Source organism: Tachysurus vachellii, chromosome 5 (genome assembly GCF_030014155.1).
Source record: "Tachysurus vachellii isolate PV-2020 chromosome 5, HZAU_Pvac_v1, whole genome shotgun sequence".
Lineage (NCBI taxonomy): Eukaryota > Metazoa > Chordata > Actinopteri > Siluriformes > Bagridae > Tachysurus > Tachysurus vachellii.
In genome coordinates, this window is record NC_083464.1 from 16,196,389 (window position 1) to 16,218,768 (window position 22,380).

The following is a 22,380-nucleotide window of genomic DNA, read 5'->3' on the forward strand; positions in this document are numbered from 1 at the left end:
ATATAAACAGATCCACAGTTTATTGTTTATTGTTAAAAGGATCCCCATTAGCTGTCACCAAAGTGAGAAGCTTGTCTTCCTGGGGTCCACAAAATAAATAAATCACATAATAGTCTAACAGCAGTAAAACATTGTAGACATCATTATAACCATCATCAGAAATTATTCAAATAAATTATTACAGTATTACATTCATACATTCCCTACTCACAATTTAAATAGTACATTCTCAGATGATACCTGAAAGAGACTTTGCCATTCATTTTACGTATATTCAATGGCAATTATTCCAGTAATTGATGGCACGATAAATAACTGTTCTCTTTAAAGCATTTGAATTTGGACGTGGTAATATTAGCTGGCCATTATCAGCTGACCTAGTCGAATGAGAATGAACCTGATCACACCTAACAATTTGGTTATATAAGAACACCGGTTGAGAAAAAAAATATAGTTTTACTGAAAAATTTAGTTGTATTGAAAACCAGCCTTTTCTCCACCGTTAACCATGAGAGTCGACGGTGCATACTGATAGTATTTGTTCTTATGGGACAATGTAATACTAACCTGCAGCTCTGTTTTGGGCAGTTTGTAATTTCTTTAGTTGACCTTTAGATGTAGATGACCATACAGGGGCACAATAATCCAGGTGACATAAAATTAAAGATTTAGCCACCTGTCCCACAATATATGTAGGTACATAAGAAAGACATTTCCTCACCATTGCGATACAGCAACCCATCTTCTTCACAATGATATCAATATGTTCTGCCCATGACAGCTGACTATCTATTATTGTGCCCAGTATTTTTACTTTATCTACCTGTTCTATAGGTTCCCCAGACAAGTTCAAACTCATCTTTGGTGTTGATGACAATTTATGACTCGATCCCAAAATAATTGATTTGGTTTTCGAGATGTTCAGCACCAACTTATTTTTTTTTTATCCAATCAAAAACCATATTTAACTCAGCTGATAAAACATTGTCCAGTTCACTGACAGTTTTTGCAGCATAATACAATGTTGAATCATCAGCATACATTTGTACAGTAGCTTTACACAGAACTAATGGTAAATTGTTTGGTCCCAGGCAGCTCCCTTGCAGGACAATGCAATCCAAGACCTTAGAATAAGACCAGCTGCCAGTGTAATAAACCCTTTCCGTCCTACTTGTGAGATAACTCTTCATAAATTGAATGGCAATTGGACTAAATCCATAGAATTCTAGTTTACCAATTAGTAGATTGTGATCTATGAGATCAAATGCCGCACAAAAATCAAGTAATACTGCACCAGTCATCTTTAAATTATCCTTTTCCTTGAGCCAGTCGTCTGTCATTACTGTAAGGGCGGAACAAGTTGAATGGTTATGTCTATAAGCATGTTGGAAATCGGTGTTCAAACCGTTACATTTAAAATATTCCTGTATCTGTGTGTGAACTATTCTCTCCATTAGTTTACCAAGAACTGGGAGAATAGTAATAGGTCTACAGTTCTTCCCAGTGAATGCAAGTCTACCATCTTTACATAAGGGAATAATTTTACCTTCTTTCCAGATAGTGGGAAAGACACCCTTCATTAAGCATGCATTTAATATTTGACATAACGGACCACAAACATAGTCAGCTGCCAGACCAAGTACATTACTGTCCAGCATGTCAGTACCCACTGAGCTGTGTTCAGGCAGGGATTTCAACAACTTCCTTACTTCCCACTCCGTGACACTATTAAACTGGAACGTGCAACTCTTATCTAACATCACATTATCCTTTATGAGCTTTAGGTAATCAGAATCAGTATTGTCCATATTCTGCCTTAGTACATGGACCTTATTTATGAAGAAATTTGCTATATTAAAATTAAAATAATTTGCAATATCAGTTGGTTTGGTCAGAAACTTGCCTTCTGATTCCACAAAGGAAGCACCTCCAGTTGTCCGTCTCCCCATTATTTCATTAAGGGTTTTCCAGAGTTCTTTACCATCTTGCTTTACAGCATTTATTCTCTGCATGTAATATTCTTTTTTCATCGATCTATTCAGTTTTGTAACCTGATTTCTCAGTTGACAGTACTTAAATCTGTCCTCCAACAATCCAGTCTTTACTAATATAGATTTGGCTTCATCTCTTTCCTTCATGAGGCTCTTTATAGTCTCATTAAGCCATGGGGCTGGTCTTGCTTTTACAATACACTTTCTCATGGGGGCATGCCTATCAACAATCTTCATGAAACTTTCCATAAAGATATTTAAGGAGACCTCAGGCTCCTCAGCAGCATACACATCAGTCCAATCAATATCACCAAAATCTGCCAAAAAACTTTCCGGGATAAATTTCTTGAACATCCTTTTATATACTATATTGACCTTACATTTAGGAATTTTAGTTTTCCTGGTAATTGCTATGATATTGTGGTCACTAAAACCCACAGATCGAGAGACTGGTTTAGTGCAGCATTCAGGAATATTTGTATAAATATGGTCTAGCACTGTTAGTAAAGACTCTAGTTGGTTGAGAGATCATCTGAGACAAATTACAAGCATTGATCAATGAAACCATCTTTTGTTTCATTGGACATTGATTCGCAAACCAGTCTATGTTCATATCCCCAACTAAAAAAATATCACTGTTCACATCTGTAACTATCAATTAACACACGTAAATCATTCAGATATTGCACATCAGTCACGGGAGGTCTATAGCAGCAACCGATCAGCACAGGTTTAAGGTAAGGAAAATGCACTTTAACCCATAAAGATTCTAAACCTTCTGAGATAAACTCAGAGCACAGTGTTGCCGGAAAATGATCTCTAATATATAATGCTATACCACCCCATGTTTGTTCCTGTCCCTTCTAAATATATTATAACCATCAATGGAAATCTCTGTATCAAGAACAGTAGCATCCAGATGTGTCTCTGATTCTGCCAATATATGAATAGTATTTTCTGTAATCAGATAATTAAGTTCAAGTACCTTATTTCTGATGCTGCAGACATTCAAATGGGCCATAACAAGACCCTTTGATTCAGGAAGGACATGCTTATCATCCTTGAGCCTACTATCCATAATAAAAATAAATAAAGAAATAAAGAAATGTAGTTCAGTTCAGTCTATATGAGTTCAAATTAAGGAACCAGAGAACAATCTCTCGCTCCAGCTCCAAGTCCTGGCCGTTGGTGCCTTTCTTCCTTATGTTTTTGGGCAGGGGGTGGACAATAAGCTTGTTATGTCGGATGTAGGCTATATCACCTCGTTCTCTGGCAGCTTTCATGGCTGGAATGAGTTCCTTACGCTTTTGCCTGACGGCTTCAGTGTAGTCCTCATTCACATAGATGTTGGTGCCTTTCAGATCCTTAGTCTTTCCCAGAACAGCCATTTTATCTTTGTATCTTGGAAATTTTATCATGATAGGTCTACGTCTCTTTCCAGAATATCCAGAAGGATTGCCAGTCCTATGTGCACGTTCAATCACCATCTGACTACTGTCCAGGTGAAGTTTCTCATTTATCACCCACCTGACTTTGTCCTCAGTCTCCTTCCCACTTTCATTCTGGGCCTCAGGAATGCCATCCACAACAAGGTTATTCCTTCTTGTTTGACCATCCAAGTAGTCCGCTTTCTTAATCATCTCTGCCAATTTCCCCTGCATTGTTTTGGTTTCAACACCAGCAATTCCTCTCTCTAACTCAATTTTCTCATTTTTCTTTGTTAAATCATCAATGTCCTTCTGGGAGAATTGCAGGCTGCTTCTCAGCTCCTGCGTCTCAATTTGTCAATCCGAGCGTTCACATTGTACACAATTAGTTCCACAACAGTCTTAAAGTTGCTTTCTTGCTAAAGTTGCATGAACAAATCCCTTTGTTGACTCATTAGCTCTTTTACCTGTGAAAGCGATACCAACTCCTCTCCATTGCTTTGGTCCTTCTTAGGTGGCATGATGTGCTGAGGTTCTCTGCCAGGAAATCCTCAGGCTTCAGCTGATGAAGTAGGCCGAAATAGTATCCACCAAAAATCTCAAAGTATGAATATCATCCACTGATTTTCACCAAATTTCTTATAAAATATAGAGTCTCAGAGTGGATATTTAGGTTAATGTAGGTAATGAAGCAGTCTGAAACTGAAAAATAGACTTAAATCTAGACTAGACTTAGACCACAGGACCACACGGAATGAGTGTCTTTGAGTGGCTTCAATTATCCGTGCATTTCAGAGGGAAAACCGGTAAGTAACTATATCATTCTACTTTTACAATGAGAGTCCATGTAGTCTTGTTTGACATAGGTCTAGATCTCTACAGTAAATGCTCCTGCTTGTCCAAACCTTTTTCAGAATTGAAGTTAGAGAACATTCAGGTGGACGAACAAGACTTTTTTCAGTTGAACAAGAGCATGTCATTGTTGCTACAGTCAATGTCCCTGGACAACGAGGAGGCAACATCACTCTCTGTGCAGCAATTTCTACAACTGGTGTTGTGGTACACAATGCTGTCTTGGGACCATACAGCACAGCAAGGCTCCTATATTTTTTAAACCTCCTCAATGAAATCCTCTTTCCGCAGGGTGATCAGGAGCAAATGGTGCGGAATTTTGTAGTTGTTTGGGACAATGTCCAATTCCACCATTCAGCACTAGTGCGAGAGTGGTTTGAGAATCACCCACAATTCAGGATGGTGTTTCTTCCACCATATTCTCCTTTCCTGAATCCAACTGAGGAATTCTTCTCCTCTTGGAGATGGAAAGTACATGATCACAACCCCTACAACCAAGTAAGTCTTCTTCAAGCGATGGAAGAGGCCTGTGGAGATATTGGGGCACAAGCATGTCAAGGATGGATACAGCATTCAAGGCGTTTTTTCCCACGATGCGTGACTCGTGAAAATATTTTCTGTGATGTTGATGAAATTCTCTGGCCAGATGTAATTGAGAGGCATGATCAATAAAATAATTGATTCAATGAATGCAGTACATTTATCACTTTATTTTTTATTTACCTATGTACTTATTTGCATAATATATATATATTTTTGTGTGTGTGGGGTGACAACTTATTGTTGTACACCTGAACTCCTCATTAAAGAACTTATATGAAAAACATGTATTTTCATTTATATCTCTGTGTTTATCTTCAGCTGAATTTGTTATAAAATCAACAGAGAACACACTTTTAGTTTTGATGTTAATATTGAATTTTAATAAATGCATTACTAGAATAAAATGCTGTGTTTCATTGTGCAGTGAATACTTAACGGTTTCGCCAGCATAAGAGTGTGTTTAGTTTGCTGTGTTAACTGTTTTGAGAGCTGTTACCTGAGTTTGGAGAAATGTACCAAATCGATTGAGAAAAACTGTAGTTCTTTTTCCCAGCAAACAGAAAAAAAAACTTGTTCTTTCTGAAAGAACATTATTTAGGGATGGTGTACTGATGGCAACCTGTATTTGCTGACATTGATCCATTAAAAAAATGCTATGCTTATGCTTCCACACTGGTAACAGTGATGTGTAGGAAAAGGTCTGTGTATATGAGATACTAAGGAAACTGAGCTGGAGGTGTGCATACTGAATGAAGTAAAGATATAGTTTACCAAAGTGTGGAAATCCCCGACTGGCCTGCACACAGCTCTAACCTCAAGTGTTCAGTGTTCTTCCAAACACTGGCTGCACTACAGGCCTTCAAAATTTTTAATGCGCTTGTGAATGATTATGATCTTGTGACTGAATATGAATAGAAACAACCACAAACAATATTGCTCTTATCATGCCTAAGTGCACCACAGTGCATGATGTTAATTACTTGACCTGTTGGGTTTATTTTGGTTTACTTCCTAGTAGACAGATCTCTCTTCCTCTCTCTCTCTCACAAACACACACACACAGTCACTCACTCACTCACACACGATACTGCTCTTATCATGCCCAAGTGCATCTCAGTGCATGCTGTTAATTATTTGCCTAGTTGGGTTTATTTTGGATTATAAAATTCCTAGTAGATAGATCTCTCTCTCTCTCTCTCTCTCTCTCTCTCTCTCTCTCTCCACACACGCAAGCAAACACACACACACACACACACACACACACACACACACACACACACACACAGATCGACTGGGACAGGTTTTGCAATTACTGAAATAGACTTTAGACTATCTTCATGTGAAGGAAGAATTTGAAATAGATTTTTTGATTATATTATAAAGAAATATGGCTTATTTGTAGCATACTTGGGGGCACGGTGGCTTAGTGGTTAGCACGTTCGCCTCACACCTCCAGGGTCGTGGTTCGATTCCCACCACCACCTTGTGTGTGTGGAGTTTGCATGTTCTCCCCGTGCCTCGGGGGTTTCCTCCGGGTACTCCGGTTTCCTCCCCCGGTCCAAAGACATGCATGGTAGGTTGATTGGCATCTCTGGAAAATTGTCCGTAGTGTGTGATTGCGTGAGTGAATGTGTGTGTGTGTGTGCCCTGCGATGGGTTGGCACTCCGTTCCAGGGTGTATCCTGCCTTGATGCCCAATGACGCCTGAGATAGGCACAGGCTCCCCGTGACCCGAGGTAGTTCGGATAAAGAGGTAGAAAATGAGTGAGAGAGAGAGAGAGTGTAGCATACTTGTTCATGCCACCAACAGTCAAATGTTGTTCTCCAAATTCATCATCACCATATTCTACTATTACACAGTAGGCTAAGTACAATTTGCTGCATATTACAGTTTTTCTCATTTGCTAAGACACACTAAATGAAACTGGGATCCACTTGATCTTCATCACATTATTAGCACAGCAGAAGTCTACTCTTGCAAATGTTTTAACACTTTTTCATTTTTTTCACACATTTTTCACACCCTTTGTCAAAACAGTTACCACAGATCTCATTGAAAGACACCAAACTCTATTGGATTCACTGTGTTGAACAAAAGAAAAAAATCTATTCTGATAGAAACTACTTGCATAATTATAAATCTCTATGCACCTGTGTGAAACTCATTTGCACAACTCTTCAATCAGCAATCAGTCCTCATCCATCTATAAAAGATGCCACCTCTGTGTTGCTATTTGCAAGCATGGATCAAAGAGGCCGTAGGCACGGAAGGAGAGTAAGAGGTCATGGCAGAGGGGCCCAAGTAAGAGGAGTTTGTATGTGTGGTGGAGGAACTGCAGCAGCAAGAGGACAAAATCGAGCTCAAGTTTCAAATGAAATTCGAGCAATAATTATTGACCATGTCATCAATCATGGCTTGTCCTTTAGAAAGGCTGGACAAAGGGTCCAGCCCATTCTGAGTGGGAGCACTGTGGCATCTATTGTCAGGCTTTTCTGGAATGAGCTGTTAGCAGAACAAACTGTGTCTACAGTAATGCAGATGCTTTATCAATCACATTTATTTAACTGTCATACAGTAATGTCAATTTTGACAAGCTTTTTGCTTTTACTTTATAGAATCCACACATTACCACACACTGGTGGCAGAGGAAAGATATTTAGTATTGAACAGGAGTCTGCCATTGTAGATATGGCAGTGGCAAACAATGCAATCAGACTGCAGACTCGCCTTTTGTGAACCCAATCGAGGAGTTCTTCTCTGCTTGGAGGTGGAAGGTGTATGATCACCAGCCATATGAGCAGATGCCCCTCCTGGAGGCAATGAATGCCGGTTGCCTGGCAATAGGTGCAGAGGTGCAGAGGACTGCCAGGGATGGATACGCCATGCAACGAGGTATTTCCCTCGGTGCATTGCAAGGGAAAATACATACATATATATATATATATATATATATATACATATATATATATATATATATATATATATATATATAGATATATAGATATGTATGTAAGATACATACATATGTATGTAAGATACATACATACTACTACTACTATGCTGACGGTCGCGAAGCGACAATGTCTGTTTTCATTTCTTTTCTATGCTACCGCTGTTCTCCATTCGCTTCGCTGTTTTGACAGCTTAGCCCAGGATTCCAACTTGATGTTTCTCTGCTTCAGGTTTCTCTTGATGGTATCCTTATACCGCAGTCGAGGTCTACCTCTCTTCCTTTGGCCAACAGGTAGCTGTGAGAACAGGATCTGTTTAGGAAGTCTGTTGGGTGGCATCCTCATAAGGTGTCCAGTCCACCGAAGATTCTTTCTGATCAGGAGGTCTTCCATGGATGGCAGTCCTGTTTTATCCAATATTTCCTTGTTGGTCACCTTGTCCTTCCACGTTTTCTTCAAGATGGACCGAAGATGCCGCATCATGAAGGCATGAAGCTTCTTCACATGGCGTCTGTACACTGTCCAGGATTCGGCTCCATACAAGAGCGTAGATATCACTACTGCTCTGTAGATCTTGCCTTTCACTTTCCTGGACACATGGTGGTTATTCCAGAGTCTCTGGCGCAGCCTGCCAAAGGATGCACTAGCCTTGGCCATTCTCCTCTGTAACTCAGCATCTATTCGTCCGTCTTTTGTAATAATATATATATTATATGTATGTATCTTTTTTTTTAAAGGTATTTCCACCCATAAGTTTCCTTTGGTAGCTTTTTTTCCCAGTATCCATTAGAGTTTGTAAAGTATCATTTCATATTGATTGCTGCATTTTGTATTTTGCTGTCCATTGTGTAATGATTGATTGAAAGAATAAATTCATTTGAGCACAAGTTGTGGTGTTTGATGGAAATATTTGCTTATGTTGCAGGTTTTTAATGTCTTGTGAGTGTTAGAGCATTTTGCTAACAAAATGAGTCATTTTGGTCATTGAGCTTCAGTGTTATCCTGTGTGTTAACTGTTTTGAATATGTGATGTCAGAGTGGGCAAATTTGTTTAAGCAATCGAGAAAAACTGTAAAATGTTGACCAAGTAATTGTCAACAATTTATTTCTTACAACAATAACCAATAACAGGGTTTAGAAAATCTTTAAAAAAATGAATTCATATAAAACATATTTTCTAAATTTCAGCATAATTAAAACCAAAGTAACAAACAACTCTAAAAGGTAAGCAACATTTTGTAATTTATTTCTTGATATAAACAGTAAAACATAAAATGATATAAACTTTAAATATCTCTGTATAATAACCATATCTCCAGTGAAGGCATGTGGTATCCTAGTGGTTAAGGTGTTGGGCTACCAAACAGAAGGTCATGAGGTTGAATCCCAGGTCCGCTAAGCTGCCTCCGCTGGGCCCCTGAGCAAGGCCCTGAACCCTCAGTTGTATAAATTGAAATTATTTGTAACAACCATGTGTCTCTAACTTTGTTGCAACAGAAGACATAAAATAAGGGGGTCTTGCTCCACTGTCCACATGCATATAGTCAGTAGTAATTATATTCTTTTTAGGTATTTATTTTCCTTACAAGCAAAATGCCCAACACGCCAGGGGCGCTATAGTCGTATAATTTAACAATACGCCTGGACTGAAGAAGAAGGAAAAGTAGGCGAGTCTACCCATAGTGCCATGCAGCTTTAGGAATGAATGATGGCAAAAAACATACCAGCAGAAATTCCTAATTTTGATTGTCCCTCGTGGTAAGGAGTAATTGTTTTTCATATGGTACCCGGAGAGTATCGATATTTATTTACTTTAGTCTTGAAAAACAAAAAGAAGTTAATTTAGCATGTTAGCTTCCGAGGCAGTCTGCATATCTAGCTAGCATAATGCTAGTAAAGGTTAGCCTAGCTAGCTAAAGAGATGTTTATGTCTGTAGGTAAATTTAACGGCATTCGTTGAAAGAAGCCTCGGGACAAATGGTTATGCATGTTTAATAACAATGCATGAGATTTACAAACATAATTAAGTTTAATTAGCAGTAGATTCAGCTGTATCGCTAGTTAACTGCTTATTTTGCTCTCTATTCGACTTCCAATTGTTAAGATGGTTTTTAACATGATTTAAAAATATCATAAATCTGGATCAGTAAAACAAACGATTGATTTTATTTAATTAAAGTATATCACTATTGCCTGTAACTTTGTATATATACTATTACAACAACACAGACAAACAACAATGTTTATGTGTATAGGGCAGGTAAACCACCTCCAGGGCTGCATTTGGACGTGGTAAAAGGAGACAAACTGATAGAGGTGGGCAAACCTATTCATCTTAATGATTATTTAATTTGTTCCTACATTCATTTTTATGAAAGTGTTTCTTTATACGATAAAACTGATATATATGTGTATATATATATGTGTATATATATATATATATATATATATATATATATATATATATATATATATATGCGCATGCACTAGATACTGACCTGACTGTCTGCTGCCCAGTTGCTTTTCTACTGGTGCACTTCAGTGGCTTTTGGGTTCAGAATGGTGCTATAAAACCATGAGCCCTGAGATTTAAGCACTGAGAGGAAAGTCACAACCTCAGCTGTTATTACTCAGGGTAACACAAATGCAAATTTCTTTTATTTTTTTATTTATTTTTAATCGATTTAAATCAGTGCCCTTTAAATAGTATTTATTTATTTAATTTAAGTTCTGAAAACCACAGCGCCATCATCTTATTTAATGTTGAGTGTTTATAGTTATTAGCCCATTTGAATTATATTGAACGTGTTTAATTCAAACCTCAACAGTTGAAGTACTACAAATAATGTCATGTTGGAAAATTCAGTAGTAAAAGATTTGTGACTCCTAAATACTTTTGTACACTTGATATTTGAATATTTGGAATTGTATTAAAAGGCGTCTGAAATTTGCTTAACACTGAATTAAAAGGTTGGTAAACCATTGGTTTAATATCATTGTCATGTTTAGGGATGTACTGATGTAAAAAGTACCATGTTGGTAATATAAACAGAAGGTTGCAGAGATTCAGCTCTATTGCAGGGGATGTCATTATTGGATGATAGTCATGTCATTTGCTATTTCAATTTGTGTTATATGAAACTTATTAATTTGTCACAAATTGAATCCTTGACAACATGTTACCAACAGATTTGGTGTCTTTGCAGAAATTGATCATCGATGAAAAAAAGTTCTATTTGTTTGGAAGAAACCCAGACATTTGTGACTTCACCATTGATCATCAGTCATGTTCTCGTGTACATGCTGCACTTGTCTACCACAAACACCTAAAGAGGCTTTTTCTCATTGACCTTAACAGCAGTAAGTCTTGACAGGCTTCAGTAGTCTCTGGCATAAAATACTATTATACTTTTACTTATAATACTTCTTTTCTCTCTACACACACAACAGCACATGGCACATTTCTTGGACACATTCGCCTTGAGCCCCATAAGCCTCAGCAGGTTCCTATCGACTCTACTATGTCTTTTGGTGCCTCCACACGTGTCTACATCATCCGGGAGAAACCTCAAAGCCAGGCTAATGTGAGTGCAGGAGACAAAGTGGGAGATGATGAGGAACTGAAAGGACTGCTGGGTCTTCCTGAGGAGGAGACTGAGCTGGAGGTGTGTATACCGAAGTAGCCTTTTCACCTTATTTGGAAGCATGGTTAATAGTTTGTTTTCAAAATGTTTTATTATAGTCTAATCATTCGCAATCTCTTTCTTGTTTGCATCTCTTCTGTACTGCCATGGATCATGAAAGAACTTGACCGAGTTCAACACTGCACACAACAAGCGCATCTCCACTCTTACCATAGAGGAGGGCAATCTGGATATTCAGAGGCCCAAGAGGAGAAGGAAAAGTTCAAGAGTGAGCTTCAATGAAGATGAGGAGATTATCAATCCAGGCAAGTATAATTTTCCCTTAAATCTTCCTATTATTACTGTTATTTGTTTAATTAAAATATAAGTGATTAACAGCTCCTTATTTTTCCATTTATTTTTAAACACAGAGGATGTTGACCCCTCTGTTGGACGCTTCCGAAACATGGTGCAGACTGCTGTTGTTCCTTTAAAGGTAAAATATTGAATTTTGCATGGCTTTTTAATTGATGTGTCAGGAATACAACATAAAAATCTAAACCAGTACGAGGTGTGCTGCCTGATGTGAAGGGCTATTATTGTTACCAACCTGAAGTTTTCTGTCACAGCATGACCTGAGATGTTTTATTCTTTTTACACCAGAGAAATTTGACAGTGTTTACAATTTATCACTTTTTAACTAAGGGAGGGGTAGCATACCATCTCGCAATTTGTTAATCACATTGAAATGAGTGAGCATGATGCCGGTCATGGGTGTATATGACCTCAAGCATGTGACTTCGAAGAATAGGGGGTTAAGAGGTGACCTGGATGGGTGGTTGAAAATGATGGGTGGGACTTGGCCATGAAATAAAAAAAAGGGACAAAAACCTTACATATTGTCATGTTAATGAGAAGCTGGAAAGAACATAGTTCAGAAAGCATAATAGTATTGTGGTATATGTTAATAATAAAAGAAACTCATTCCATATTTATAAATATTTTCCCTTTCTTGTTACATTAACAGAAGAAAAAAATGGAGAGTGGCTATGCTTTAGGGATTAAGGACAGTGTCACACATCATGCACACAGTTTCCCCATGAAAGGCGGGCTGTATGGAGATCTCCCACCTGCCGGCCACGAGGCTCATGCTGCGGGGGGCACCATGCTGGGTGGACTTCCTCTACCCAACCCTGCTCCAGAGGTGGATTTGGACCCAGATCCTCCTCTGCCACCTATTATTCTCAATCCTACTCCTGTCACAGGCCCCTATGCTCCAGAGGGGCTCAGCGAACCCCGCAAGAAGAAGTACGCCAAGGAGGCATGGCCTGGCAAAAAACCCACTCCATCTTTACTTCTCTAGCTGCTGGTTAACCTGGACAATGACCGTCTCTTGACAGTGGAGCTACTCATGTTTTTATGGATAGATTGTAATTTTTACTTGTATTTCCCTCTTTATATAAGTGGCTTAGGAGACATTCCGTTGAAGCAAAGCTCTAGAAAGTAAAAACAATTGGAACGTCTGTGATATGAAATGGTTATTCAACGCATGTCCTAGGAAGCAATTCCTCAAAACTCTGATGTTCAACGTTAGTCACTAGATGGCAGCCGGACCATATGAAACAATGCATTATGGATCTTAAGAGCTTTACAAAAAGGCCCCCTCCTGCTGAACATGTGAAAACACTTTTTTTTTTTTTTTTTAAATAACCTTGCCGAGAGATCCTTTGTTTTACATATGTAATGTTTTCGGGTATATTTTTGCTTTTGTATCTCAAAAACTGTCAGTAAACCTTAAAATTATTTTTATCTTGTGTTCTTGATTTTTCTGCTGTGCAGCATAAACCAAACCATGTTGCTCACTTTACGTCCAACTATTAAAAATACCAATGGTTTCTAATAAGTGAAACCATATGTTTAGCTAAACATATTCTGAAAAACATCTCAAAAAATGACAATCTTAATTAATAGCCCAATGGTGCTGTTTTATCAAGCTATGTTCAGAGTAACACATTAATTAAGTGAAGTATAAGACGTTCAGAAAACAAAACAAGAGAATGCAGTTGCAGAATACTGTTAATACAGTTGACACAAAGTATAAAGAACAAATTAGGATCTAAGTACCGTGGCTGTACACCAAACATTAAAATACATGACTAGTGCATTTGAAAGTGTTAGAATTTGTAGAACAATCATTTTGTATGCAGTTTACTAAAACTGGTGTGATAAGTAGCTCAGGAGTATTGCCAGGTTTTCAGAATATTTGATGACTTCATGAACATAGTATTAAGAATAGATATAAAGAAAGATTCAATTATATAATTAAATTCATGAATGTCAATTGAAATTAGTATCTTCTCACTTTTCCACTAATTTGATCTTGAGGTGTATCCCATTGAGAGATTTGAGCACTAGTCGAGGGACCATCTTAGGAGTATGGTCTGGATCTTTGATGAGAACATACTTCTTCAGCGTCATAGCCACGACCACTTTCAGCTCATTCAAAGCAAAGTTCTGGCCAATGCAGTTCCTGCAAATAATATCATAAAATAAATGTAATTAGCCCTGCGATGGGTTGGCACTCTGTCCAGGGTGAATCCTGCCTTGATGCCCAATGACGCCTGGGATAGGCACAGGCTCCGAGGTAGTTCGGATAAGCGGTAGAAGATGAATGAATGAATGAATGAATGAATGAATGTAATTAATGAATGAACAAGTGATGACTGATGACGTGGCAATAAATCTGTTCTTAATGAGAAAATAGTTTATAAAATGTAGGTAAATGTTTTGGATTACATTATTATTATCATTACTATTGCTACAGGTCAATACTAGTATTATCATGTCTTGCCTTTATATTTCAAAATTATGTTTCATTTTTTTATGATTAACTCCTACTCCACTAAAATTTGCTATGAGATGTCTTATAGAACATTCCTTTTAACTAAGTAACTATATATTTTTTAAACAAATTTTAGATAGACACTTAGTAAAAGACAATCAAAAAAATTTAAAAAATGAAAGAGGTTGAAGGTTAATTTAGAAATTATATATCACCTACACAACTAGATGTAATCCTAGCAGTAGATTAAAATGAGATTCAAAAACATCATTCCAAGTGATGAATAACTACAATGTATACTTTATTGTCCTTGTGTGCCTCTTTAATAGCCAGCATACCATGAAATGCGATGACCATTTTCCAGCTGCTTGGTTGGCTTTATGCTTGCTGATGTTCTCAGCATCACCAACCACATGCAAATATGTACCACTCACAAAGGCTTCATCATGGCAAATTATGAATGTGCTGCCCAAGAAGCCAGGACAAATCAACTTTACAATCTGACAATAATCGTTCTGCTTTCTGCTCTTATGATATACACTCTAAGCTCAACAGCTCTCCACAAACAGTGAAGCTATTGTTACAAATACTAAAGGGTTAACTTCAGGGTTAGGTTTATTTAACTTTGCCAGTTAGCCAATTAGTCTAAATGCAAACTTAACTGGATCGCCACAGAAACCCGCAAGTCTTAATTTAAATAAATAATTACATTTCTGTGGATAAAGATAAACCAATTGTACCTCCTTCTGTAACAGAAGGATTACAAAAATATTGTGTGGATACAAACCTTGGTCCAGCCGAGAAAGGAACAAAGGCATGGGGTGATCGCTTAGCAGTGTTTTCTGGCAGAAATCTCAGTGGATCAAAAACCTGAAAAAACAGCACAAGACCCTTAACACAATAATACAACTACACTTTACCCTTTATGTGCAGAAAATATAGTATAGTATCATATAGTAAGAAGTAATTAAATAGCCTGATTATTTAGATTTACAGATGTGCAAAAAATAACTAATAAAAGTGCTTATGTAGCAGCAGATTCTGCAGAAGTTTATACCTTTGGATTCTCCCAGACTGTAGGGTTGTGATGAATCCCATAAATACTTATTCCAATGAGCTGACCTAAAGAAAAAAAACAACATTTTTTTTGGTTTAGCTAGTATATTCTCTAAGATAACAATAAGTGATTTTTATGCTATGTTCTTTGTGTATGCAGTAGGTCACAGTACAACAAATAACTTGGTTAAGGTTTCACCAGATTATCTCTAAGATAAGGTCATATAAAGTGATATTGAGAGACAAGTGAAAATTATGATAGCTACTCTGCAGAAGTGCAACTACAACATTCATTCATTCATTCATCTTCTACCGCTTATTCGAACTACCTCGGGTCACGGGGAGCCTGTGCTTATCTCAGGCGTCATCGGGCATCAAGGCAGGATACTCCCTTGACGGAGTGCCAACCCATCGCAGGACACACACACACACATTCACTCACACAATCACACACTAGGGACAATTTTCCAGAGATGCCAATCAACCTACCATGCATGTCTTTGGACCGGGGGAGGAAACCGGAGTACCCGGAGGAAACCCCCAAGGCACGGGGAGAACATGCAAACTCCACACACAAAAGGTGTAGGCGGGAATCGAACCCTGACCCTGGAGGTGTGAGGCGAACGTGCTAACCACTAAGCCACCGTGCCCCCCGCAACTACAACATTGTCTACTTAAATAAAATTATATATTTTTTTTAGAAAATATGCACTGATTGTTACATTAATGGCATTTAGCAGGCATCCTTATACAAAGCGACATACAAAAGTTGAATGAATACATCAACACTGGTTTACTAGGTTAAAGACATTGGATACCACCAGCCAAATACTCTGTTAGGAGGAAATATAGCACATTTTTAAACAAATAAATAAAACAAACCGAAAATAAGGGCTAGATTTAGTATTTAAGGAAGAAGTGGGTCTTCACCCATCGTTTGAAAATAGCCATTGACTCAGCTGTTCAGACATCTAGGAGAGGTTAATTCCACCATCTTGATGCCAGAACAGAAAAGAGTCTTAATGTATACCTACCTCTTACCCTGAGAGCTGGTGGGACCAGTCAAGCAGTGCTAGTAGATTATGAAGAGCTTGGTGCAGTGCGAAGAGTGCAGCTACCAATTTCTACACACCACAGTCTCTAATGTTTAGACAGAATGGTGTGAAAACAAAAAGAATATCCTCGGTGTAGAAGAGCTGAAACACTTTGTTGAGAGAGATTAGAGGACAATGTGTAGACTGGTCTGAGCTGACAGGAAATTAATATTAACTCAACCAAGCACTCTTTACATTTGTGGTGAGAAGAAAAGCATCTCAGAAAAAACCTAACATTGACATGAATGAGCTAAAAGAGCAGAAGACCACATGAGGTTCTACTCCTGACAGCCAAGAACAAGAATCCAAAGCTACTATTTGCACACATAAACTAAATGTTTAAAGACAGTTTGCATGCCCACTATAGCCTCATATTCCTGTTTTTGGCTGAACCCAATCTGGTGATCTGGGGTTTGAAGTTTTGATGTAAAAGGTTTGATGGGTTGGCACTCCGTCCAGGGTGTATCCTGCCTTGATGCCCGATGACGCCTGAGGCACAGGCTCCCTGTGACCCGAGGTAGTTCGGATAAGCGGTAGAAGATGAATGAATGAATGAACAATAGAAAAAACTACCTGCAGGAACAAACAACTTGGTTAATGTTTCACCAGATTACTTTTTACATCAATCAGGCACCAATAACAAGTGCAAAATATGATGGTTAAAATGCAGAAGATTATATCTATAATTGTATATTATTTGTATATCATTATATGATTGGAGATTATAGCATATAACCACTTGCAAACTCATTTTAATCTATTAAAATGTGTACAATAGGCCACAACATACCTGCAGGAACTGTTCTTCCATCAAAAAAAGTAATTGGCTGGGCCAACTTTCGTCCCATTCCCGGAACAGGAGGATACATGCGCAGAGATTCCTTAATGCACATTGTGGTGTATGGTATTTTACTGAGGTCCTCCCTAAAATACACAGTCAATTAGAGACACAAATAAAATGTGAAATAAAAATAAAACATTTTTTTAAAAATGTTTTTTAAAAAAAAACAGAAATGCCAGCAGTAAAAATGAAACACAATGTCTTGGATTGCTGAAGATGGCAATAGGAACATATAATCTATCAATATAAATACAAATATTATTTGCTTATAATAATTGAATGTCTTACTAACATCTTAATTATTATGATATCAATGTACCATTCAATAGTGTCCTTTCCCATCAGCACTTGCTGAATCTCCTCTCTGCACTTCTGCTGATGTTCAGGATTGCAGGCCATGCTGTAGAAAATCCATGAGATGCCACTGGCAGTAGTGTCGTGTCCCTCAAACATAAAAGTGTCCACCTCGGCTTGGATGGCTTCATCTGACAAGCCCTGCTGCTGCTCATCCTATAAATAATAATAAAAAAAAAAACAATTTGTCTCCAGACATTTTGTCTGTTTTTATTTTCTTATTATATTATATTGTTATTATTATTAGTAGTAGTGGTATTAGTAGCAGTATATTTTCATGTTATATTTTGATAACATCTTACTGCTTTATATGTAAAAGAGTAGAAATGATATATTAAGTGCTACAAATTATGAAAACTGTGCTTAAGATATAATGCTTATAGTTGAGTATGATTTTCAACAAAAGACATGCATACTATATCACCAGTTATCTAAACTTCATTTAAATGGTCAAACACACAGACAGTACTACTTTTACATGTAATACAGTATTTTTGTTATTTAAATCAATGGAACTGTACACCACTGACACTGAGAGTAAAATTTAAAATATTATTTAATGAGTAATCAACCTAAACCTGTACCCTGCCTAAAAACTCTTAAGCTCAAGCTACAAATGCAACAAATTTCCATTCAAACCACTGGAGAATATTTATAGAAGTGTATGTCAGCGAGAACAAATTTGAGTGTCACATTACCAGTCCCAGAACATGAACCCTTTTCTTTACAGTGAATGTAGCCCATTAACTTTTGTAGCACATACTATTGCATACTTACCTGTGATGATAAAAAGAAAGAAGAAGTGGAATAACATACACGAGCACATAGAAGGATATCCAGAAAGTCTAAATATCTCCTCTCCTGAGCTTCATCCTGCTTCTTTTTCTTATTTAAAATTTCTCTTCTCTGTCTTATGACTTCCGCTGTATGGTTAAAAGGTCAGATATTAATAGTTAACACAGATAGCTGCATCCAAAATCTGAACAATTGCAATCACATATACCTGTATGAGTGTGTGCAATTTTGCATGCTTTTCTGAATCTGTAGCCATGTGGACTCATGTGAAAGATGATATCATTGTGATATGGAAAGACACGAAATCGTAGGTTCACCAGGTTGCACAGTTCATACACTGCCTTTATGTATGGGTTGGACCTGCTGAAAGAAGAGTGGTGTGATTATTACTACTTGACATATATTCATATTAATTATGTTCAGCCATGTTTCCTGTATTTAACCCACCTCTCTGTCTGACAGTTGCTTTGGCAGCTAAATGCACACTTCATTATGCTGTCCAATGTCATCAGACTAACATGCTGAAAAAGTTCAAAGGTCTGTTCTGTTCTTGCATACACTTCCCACTTGTCCTTTGGGAAAGAGTGATGATTAAAAAACAGACTGGTTGCACAAATCAAGCAGGTTAAAAAAAATTAACCTATAGCTAAAAAAATCTAAGTTAAACTCACCAGCATAACTTGTGCTGAATCTGCCATTATTTTCACGTAAGGTTTCAAGATATCATAATGGAAGCCTGGTGTGAGGAGTCGTCTGTGACGAAACCATTTCTGTCCTGCAGTAACAAGTAAACCTTCTCCTGAAGAGACAGAATAGCTGTCAGAAATACAGATACCACTTTTCATAATTGCTTAGTTATAATATTTTGTGTTTATGATGTGCAGGCATTATACTTTTAGGTTCTCTGTCACAATATCTCAAGAACGAGTGGTCAAGTCAAGTGAAGAAGCCTGTACTTTCATTTTGACCATACTGTATACACAGTGATCCCTCGTTTATCGCGGTTAATGGGGACCGGAACCCCTCGCGATAGGTGAAATCCCACGAAGTAGGAGTGCCCCCCTAGGAATTTCCGTATATGTGTGTGGGTACCAGAATGTTTAAAATATGTATATTTATACTTTTTATATATACTTTACTTAAATCTATTTAATTATAAAACCTTAGTTTGACCTTTTCAATTATGGTCATAATCTTCCTCTTCCTCTTGGGCTCACTAGTGGAATCTTTTGCATAGGAGGCATTGTAAGGTCTTAACGAAAAAACAATACGCGAGACATAGTTGACAGCGTGAACGAGAGTGGCGAGATACAGTACAACAAGGGAAGAAGCTGGGAGAGGATGCGAGGATGCGATGATGCGCAGCCAATCAGCTCAGATCTCGCGCCGGGAGCCAATCACGTGCCTTGTCTGAGTGCCCGTGGGTATGTAAAAATCCTCTGAGAGAGTTTCTCTCTTTGTCTGGCATCCTGGGAAACCGTTGTTGTTTTTGTTTTTCGATGAATAATCTTTAAAAAAAAATCACCGATGCACTGAGGCTGCGAAAATTGAACCGCGAAACTTGAACCGCGAATAGTCGAGGGATTAATGTATAGCTTACACAGTACATAGTAAAATGAAACAATGTTCCTCCAGGTCCATGGTGCTACATAAAAACACCAAGCTACATAAAACAACACAGAGCTAAGGACTAAATAGTGAGGTAGATTAGTCATATAAAGTGCATAGTGTGCAACCTTGTGCAAACAGTGCATGACAAGAGACAGTACAAACAATACAATACATCACAAATCCAAAAAAATAGTGCAGACAAGTGTGCAGTCTCTTCAGAAAGTTGGTAGCAACATTTAAGCTTGATGCACAAAAACAGAATTGCATTAAATAGAATTAGAGTGTAATGTACATAAAACATAAACAGTTTTGGCAGCACTGGTGATGTAAAACAGATGTATACCGACTAAGAGTTTGTATGTGTGTCTAGTTCTTGGTATTGAGAAGTCTGATGGATTGGGGAAAGAAGCTGTTACACAGACTGGTTTTGAGGACCTTTTTCCAGATGGCAGGATGGTGAAGAGTAATTGTTGTCATTGTTTTTCTTAAATAAGCTCTGTCCTGTTTGTTCATGGGTTACTTACATGTTTGTGTTCAGGAACTCAAGGAACTTTTCTGTATCTACAGTTTTTACCCTTGGTCCATCCATTTGTCTATGTGTCCATCTCACTGTGTTTCTGTCCATGATGCTACCTACTTCTCACTACTAGTAGTGAACTACCTAGTAATATTCATTTAGTTTGTAGCTATAATTGTGAATCTTGTGTACATTACCTATCCAAGGGATGAGAAATCTATATGAAACATTGTCCTTCGGTCCTGTGAAAAAAGAAAGCATATAAGATGTCTGTGAACACATGAAGTCAATTATAGGACCATAGACAAAAATTTAAATAGCATTACCGCACAAGCATGAGTGCTGTTATAATGCTGTTATACTGAATATGAGCATGCCTGTAATTCAACTGCAGTTAATTACAGCTATGCCAACATTTAATAGCATTATGTGTGCCAACACACAAACTGAGTTAAAGCCTGTAGCAAGTGTCTCAATGGTTTTAACGTCACGAACTATTGCTAGAACTGGAATTTTAGATAAGTGGGGTGTCATAAACAGCAAAATATCTTTATATTGTACATCTTTATACTATAAAATATTCTGCTATTTTATACCCCTTGTCCAGTCAGATTAGTTGAAATAAAGTTTTGTGTAATAAATATTATTTAGTTTGTTGTAATTATACACAAAAAAGATTTTCACCTGTTGTTGCCAGAATGGGCTTGACATAAGCTGGGTGATGGACAAAAAGATATAAACTATCTGGGCTAAACTGCATTGGGAAAGCGTAGGGATATTGTTCTCCCCATTTTGGTAACTTGTCCAAATCTGTTCCATCTTGCTGAAACTGCAAAACAACATGATCAATTTTAAACAGATATCAGTGACAAAACATTTGAAGCAAATTGTATAGACATCCTCTGATACACTGTACAAAGGGTTTAGGGAAGTCAGGGGCTATACTTTCTATGAAAAGCAACATTTTGTACATAGCACCTTAAATGTTTTTTTTTTTTAAGATACAGCCAAAATAGTCTAATGCACAGATTTATTTTTATAAGAATGTATGCACTGCAACTTATGTTGCATAGCTTTCTAGTATATTCATAAGGCAGTAGTATGGCAGGTTAAACAATGTCAATGAACAGTGCTTTTCAGTTTATTACACAATGTGTTTTTGTGAAACAATCATTTAGGTTCATTGCTAGCTATAACTTAATAAACTGAATAGACAAAGGGAGAGATTTGTTGCTCTGAGTTCCTGGACAAGAGAAATAGCTGAGGTGAGGTTCTGTAATACAAAGTTATAACCCACTGTGTGCAACCCATTACGGTGGCCGGGAAGTGCAAAACAAATGAACAAATCCGAAAACACAAAAAATCTGTTATATACTATTATATAATAGAAACATATATTGTAGTCTTAGATTATATCTCAGGCGCATCTTTTAATTTATTTTATTATTAATAGTTTTATGTTTATGCAATCAATATGCCAAACTGGCATTAAACCTTTAACGAAACATTTTAGTTTGATTTTAATCGTTTTATTTACACTCCTAGTTTTATTCTCCTACCTGTGTAACGTGCCCGAGTAGCCAGTGACCAGGAGGTCCAGGAAACTGCTCTAAATCACGCATCCACCGTTTTCTCTTAATCGACCATTTAATCAGAACCGCTGAAATGTAGGTAATGCACACGACTGCGAAGACATGAGACAAGCGAAAAACTTCCAAGTTAAACGTTGCTAGTTTCGAGAAATAGTCATAGAGCTCCATGTTTAGCTCCTTTGGTCCACCGACACCCTGCTGTTGTTTGTGAGTGAGTGCTGAGCGCGCGCGTACACACGCGCACAGAGGGCGGGGAGAGAGAGTGAGTGAGTGAGAGAGAGAGAGAGAGA

General features: G+C 37.6%; 2 protein-coding genes and 1 non-coding gene across 4 annotated transcripts; 2 read left to right on the forward strand and 1 right to left on the reverse strand.

Moving 5' to 3' along the window:
- Window positions 1-9,391: 9,391 nt before the first annotated feature.
- ppp1r8b (protein phosphatase 1, regulatory subunit 8b) lies at window positions 9,392-13,083 on the forward strand. The gene is made up of 7 exons (XM_060870021.1): window positions 9,392-9,523; window positions 10,021-10,081; window positions 10,972-11,125; window positions 11,216-11,430; window positions 11,570-11,714; window positions 11,820-11,884; window positions 12,416-13,083. The coding sequence occupies exons 1-7, from the start codon at window positions 9,471-9,473 to the stop codon at window positions 12,749-12,751; spliced, it is 1,029 nt and encodes a 342-aa protein (XP_060726004.1). The 5' UTR covers window positions 9,392-9,470; the 3' UTR covers window positions 12,752-13,083.
- LOC132846503 (small Cajal body-specific RNA 1) lies at window positions 10,247-10,408 on the forward strand. Its single transcript, XR_009648530.1, has one exon. It is a non-coding gene; the product is annotated as a small Cajal body-specific RNA 1 (non-coding RNA).
- A 31-nt stretch (window positions 13,084-13,114) lies between the features above and the next one.
- Window positions 13,115-22,310, reverse strand: LOC132845768 (cytochrome P450 4A7-like). 2 transcript variants are annotated; one of them, XM_060870019.1, is made up of 12 exons: window positions 22,058-22,310; window positions 21,183-21,327; window positions 20,696-20,740; window positions 19,042-19,169; window positions 18,818-18,942; window positions 18,579-18,733; window positions 18,392-18,498; window positions 17,541-17,731; window positions 17,171-17,304; window positions 15,288-15,352; window positions 15,018-15,100; window positions 13,115-13,918 (listed from the first exon to the last, which is right to left on the reverse strand). In XM_060870019.1, the coding sequence occupies exons 1-12, from the start codon at window positions 22,256-22,258 to the stop codon at window positions 13,747-13,749; spliced, it is 1,551 nt and encodes a 516-aa protein (XP_060726002.1). In that variant the 5' UTR covers window positions 22,259-22,310; the 3' UTR covers window positions 13,115-13,746. The 2 variants fall into 2 exon arrangements, with proteins under 2 accessions (XP_060726002.1, XP_060726003.1); XM_060870020.1 differs by having other exon boundaries at window positions 18,579-18,730; window positions 22,058-22,309.
- Window positions 22,311-22,380: the final 70 nt, after the last annotated feature.

Excerpts from the sequence above, each read along its gene's own strand:
- ppp1r8b (XM_060870021.1), top strand. The coding sequence starts at position 9,471 with ATGATGGCAAAAAACATACCAGCAGAAATTCCTAATTTTGATTGTCCC. Across the intron at positions 11,431-11,569 it reads AGGAGGAGACTGAGCTGGAG|AACTTGACCGAGTTCAACAC; the intron begins GTGTGTATACCG and ends GGATCATGAAAG. Across the intron at positions 11,885-12,415 it reads CTGCTGTTGTTCCTTTAAAG|AAGAAAAAAATGGAGAGTGG; the intron begins GTAAAATATTGA and ends TTACATTAACAG.
- LOC132845768 (XM_060870019.1), bottom strand. The coding sequence starts at position 22,258 with ATGGAGCTCTATGACTATTTCTCGAAACTAGCAACGTTTAACTTGGAA. Across the intron at positions 15,353-17,170 it reads TGGAAGAACAGTTCCTGCAG|GTCAGCTCATTGGAATAAGT; the intron begins GTATGTTGTGGC and ends TTTTTTCTTTAG. Across the intron at positions 13,919-15,017 it reads CCTTTCTCGGCTGGACCAAG|GAACTGCATTGGCCAGAACT; the intron begins GTTTGTATCCAC and ends TATTATTTGCAG.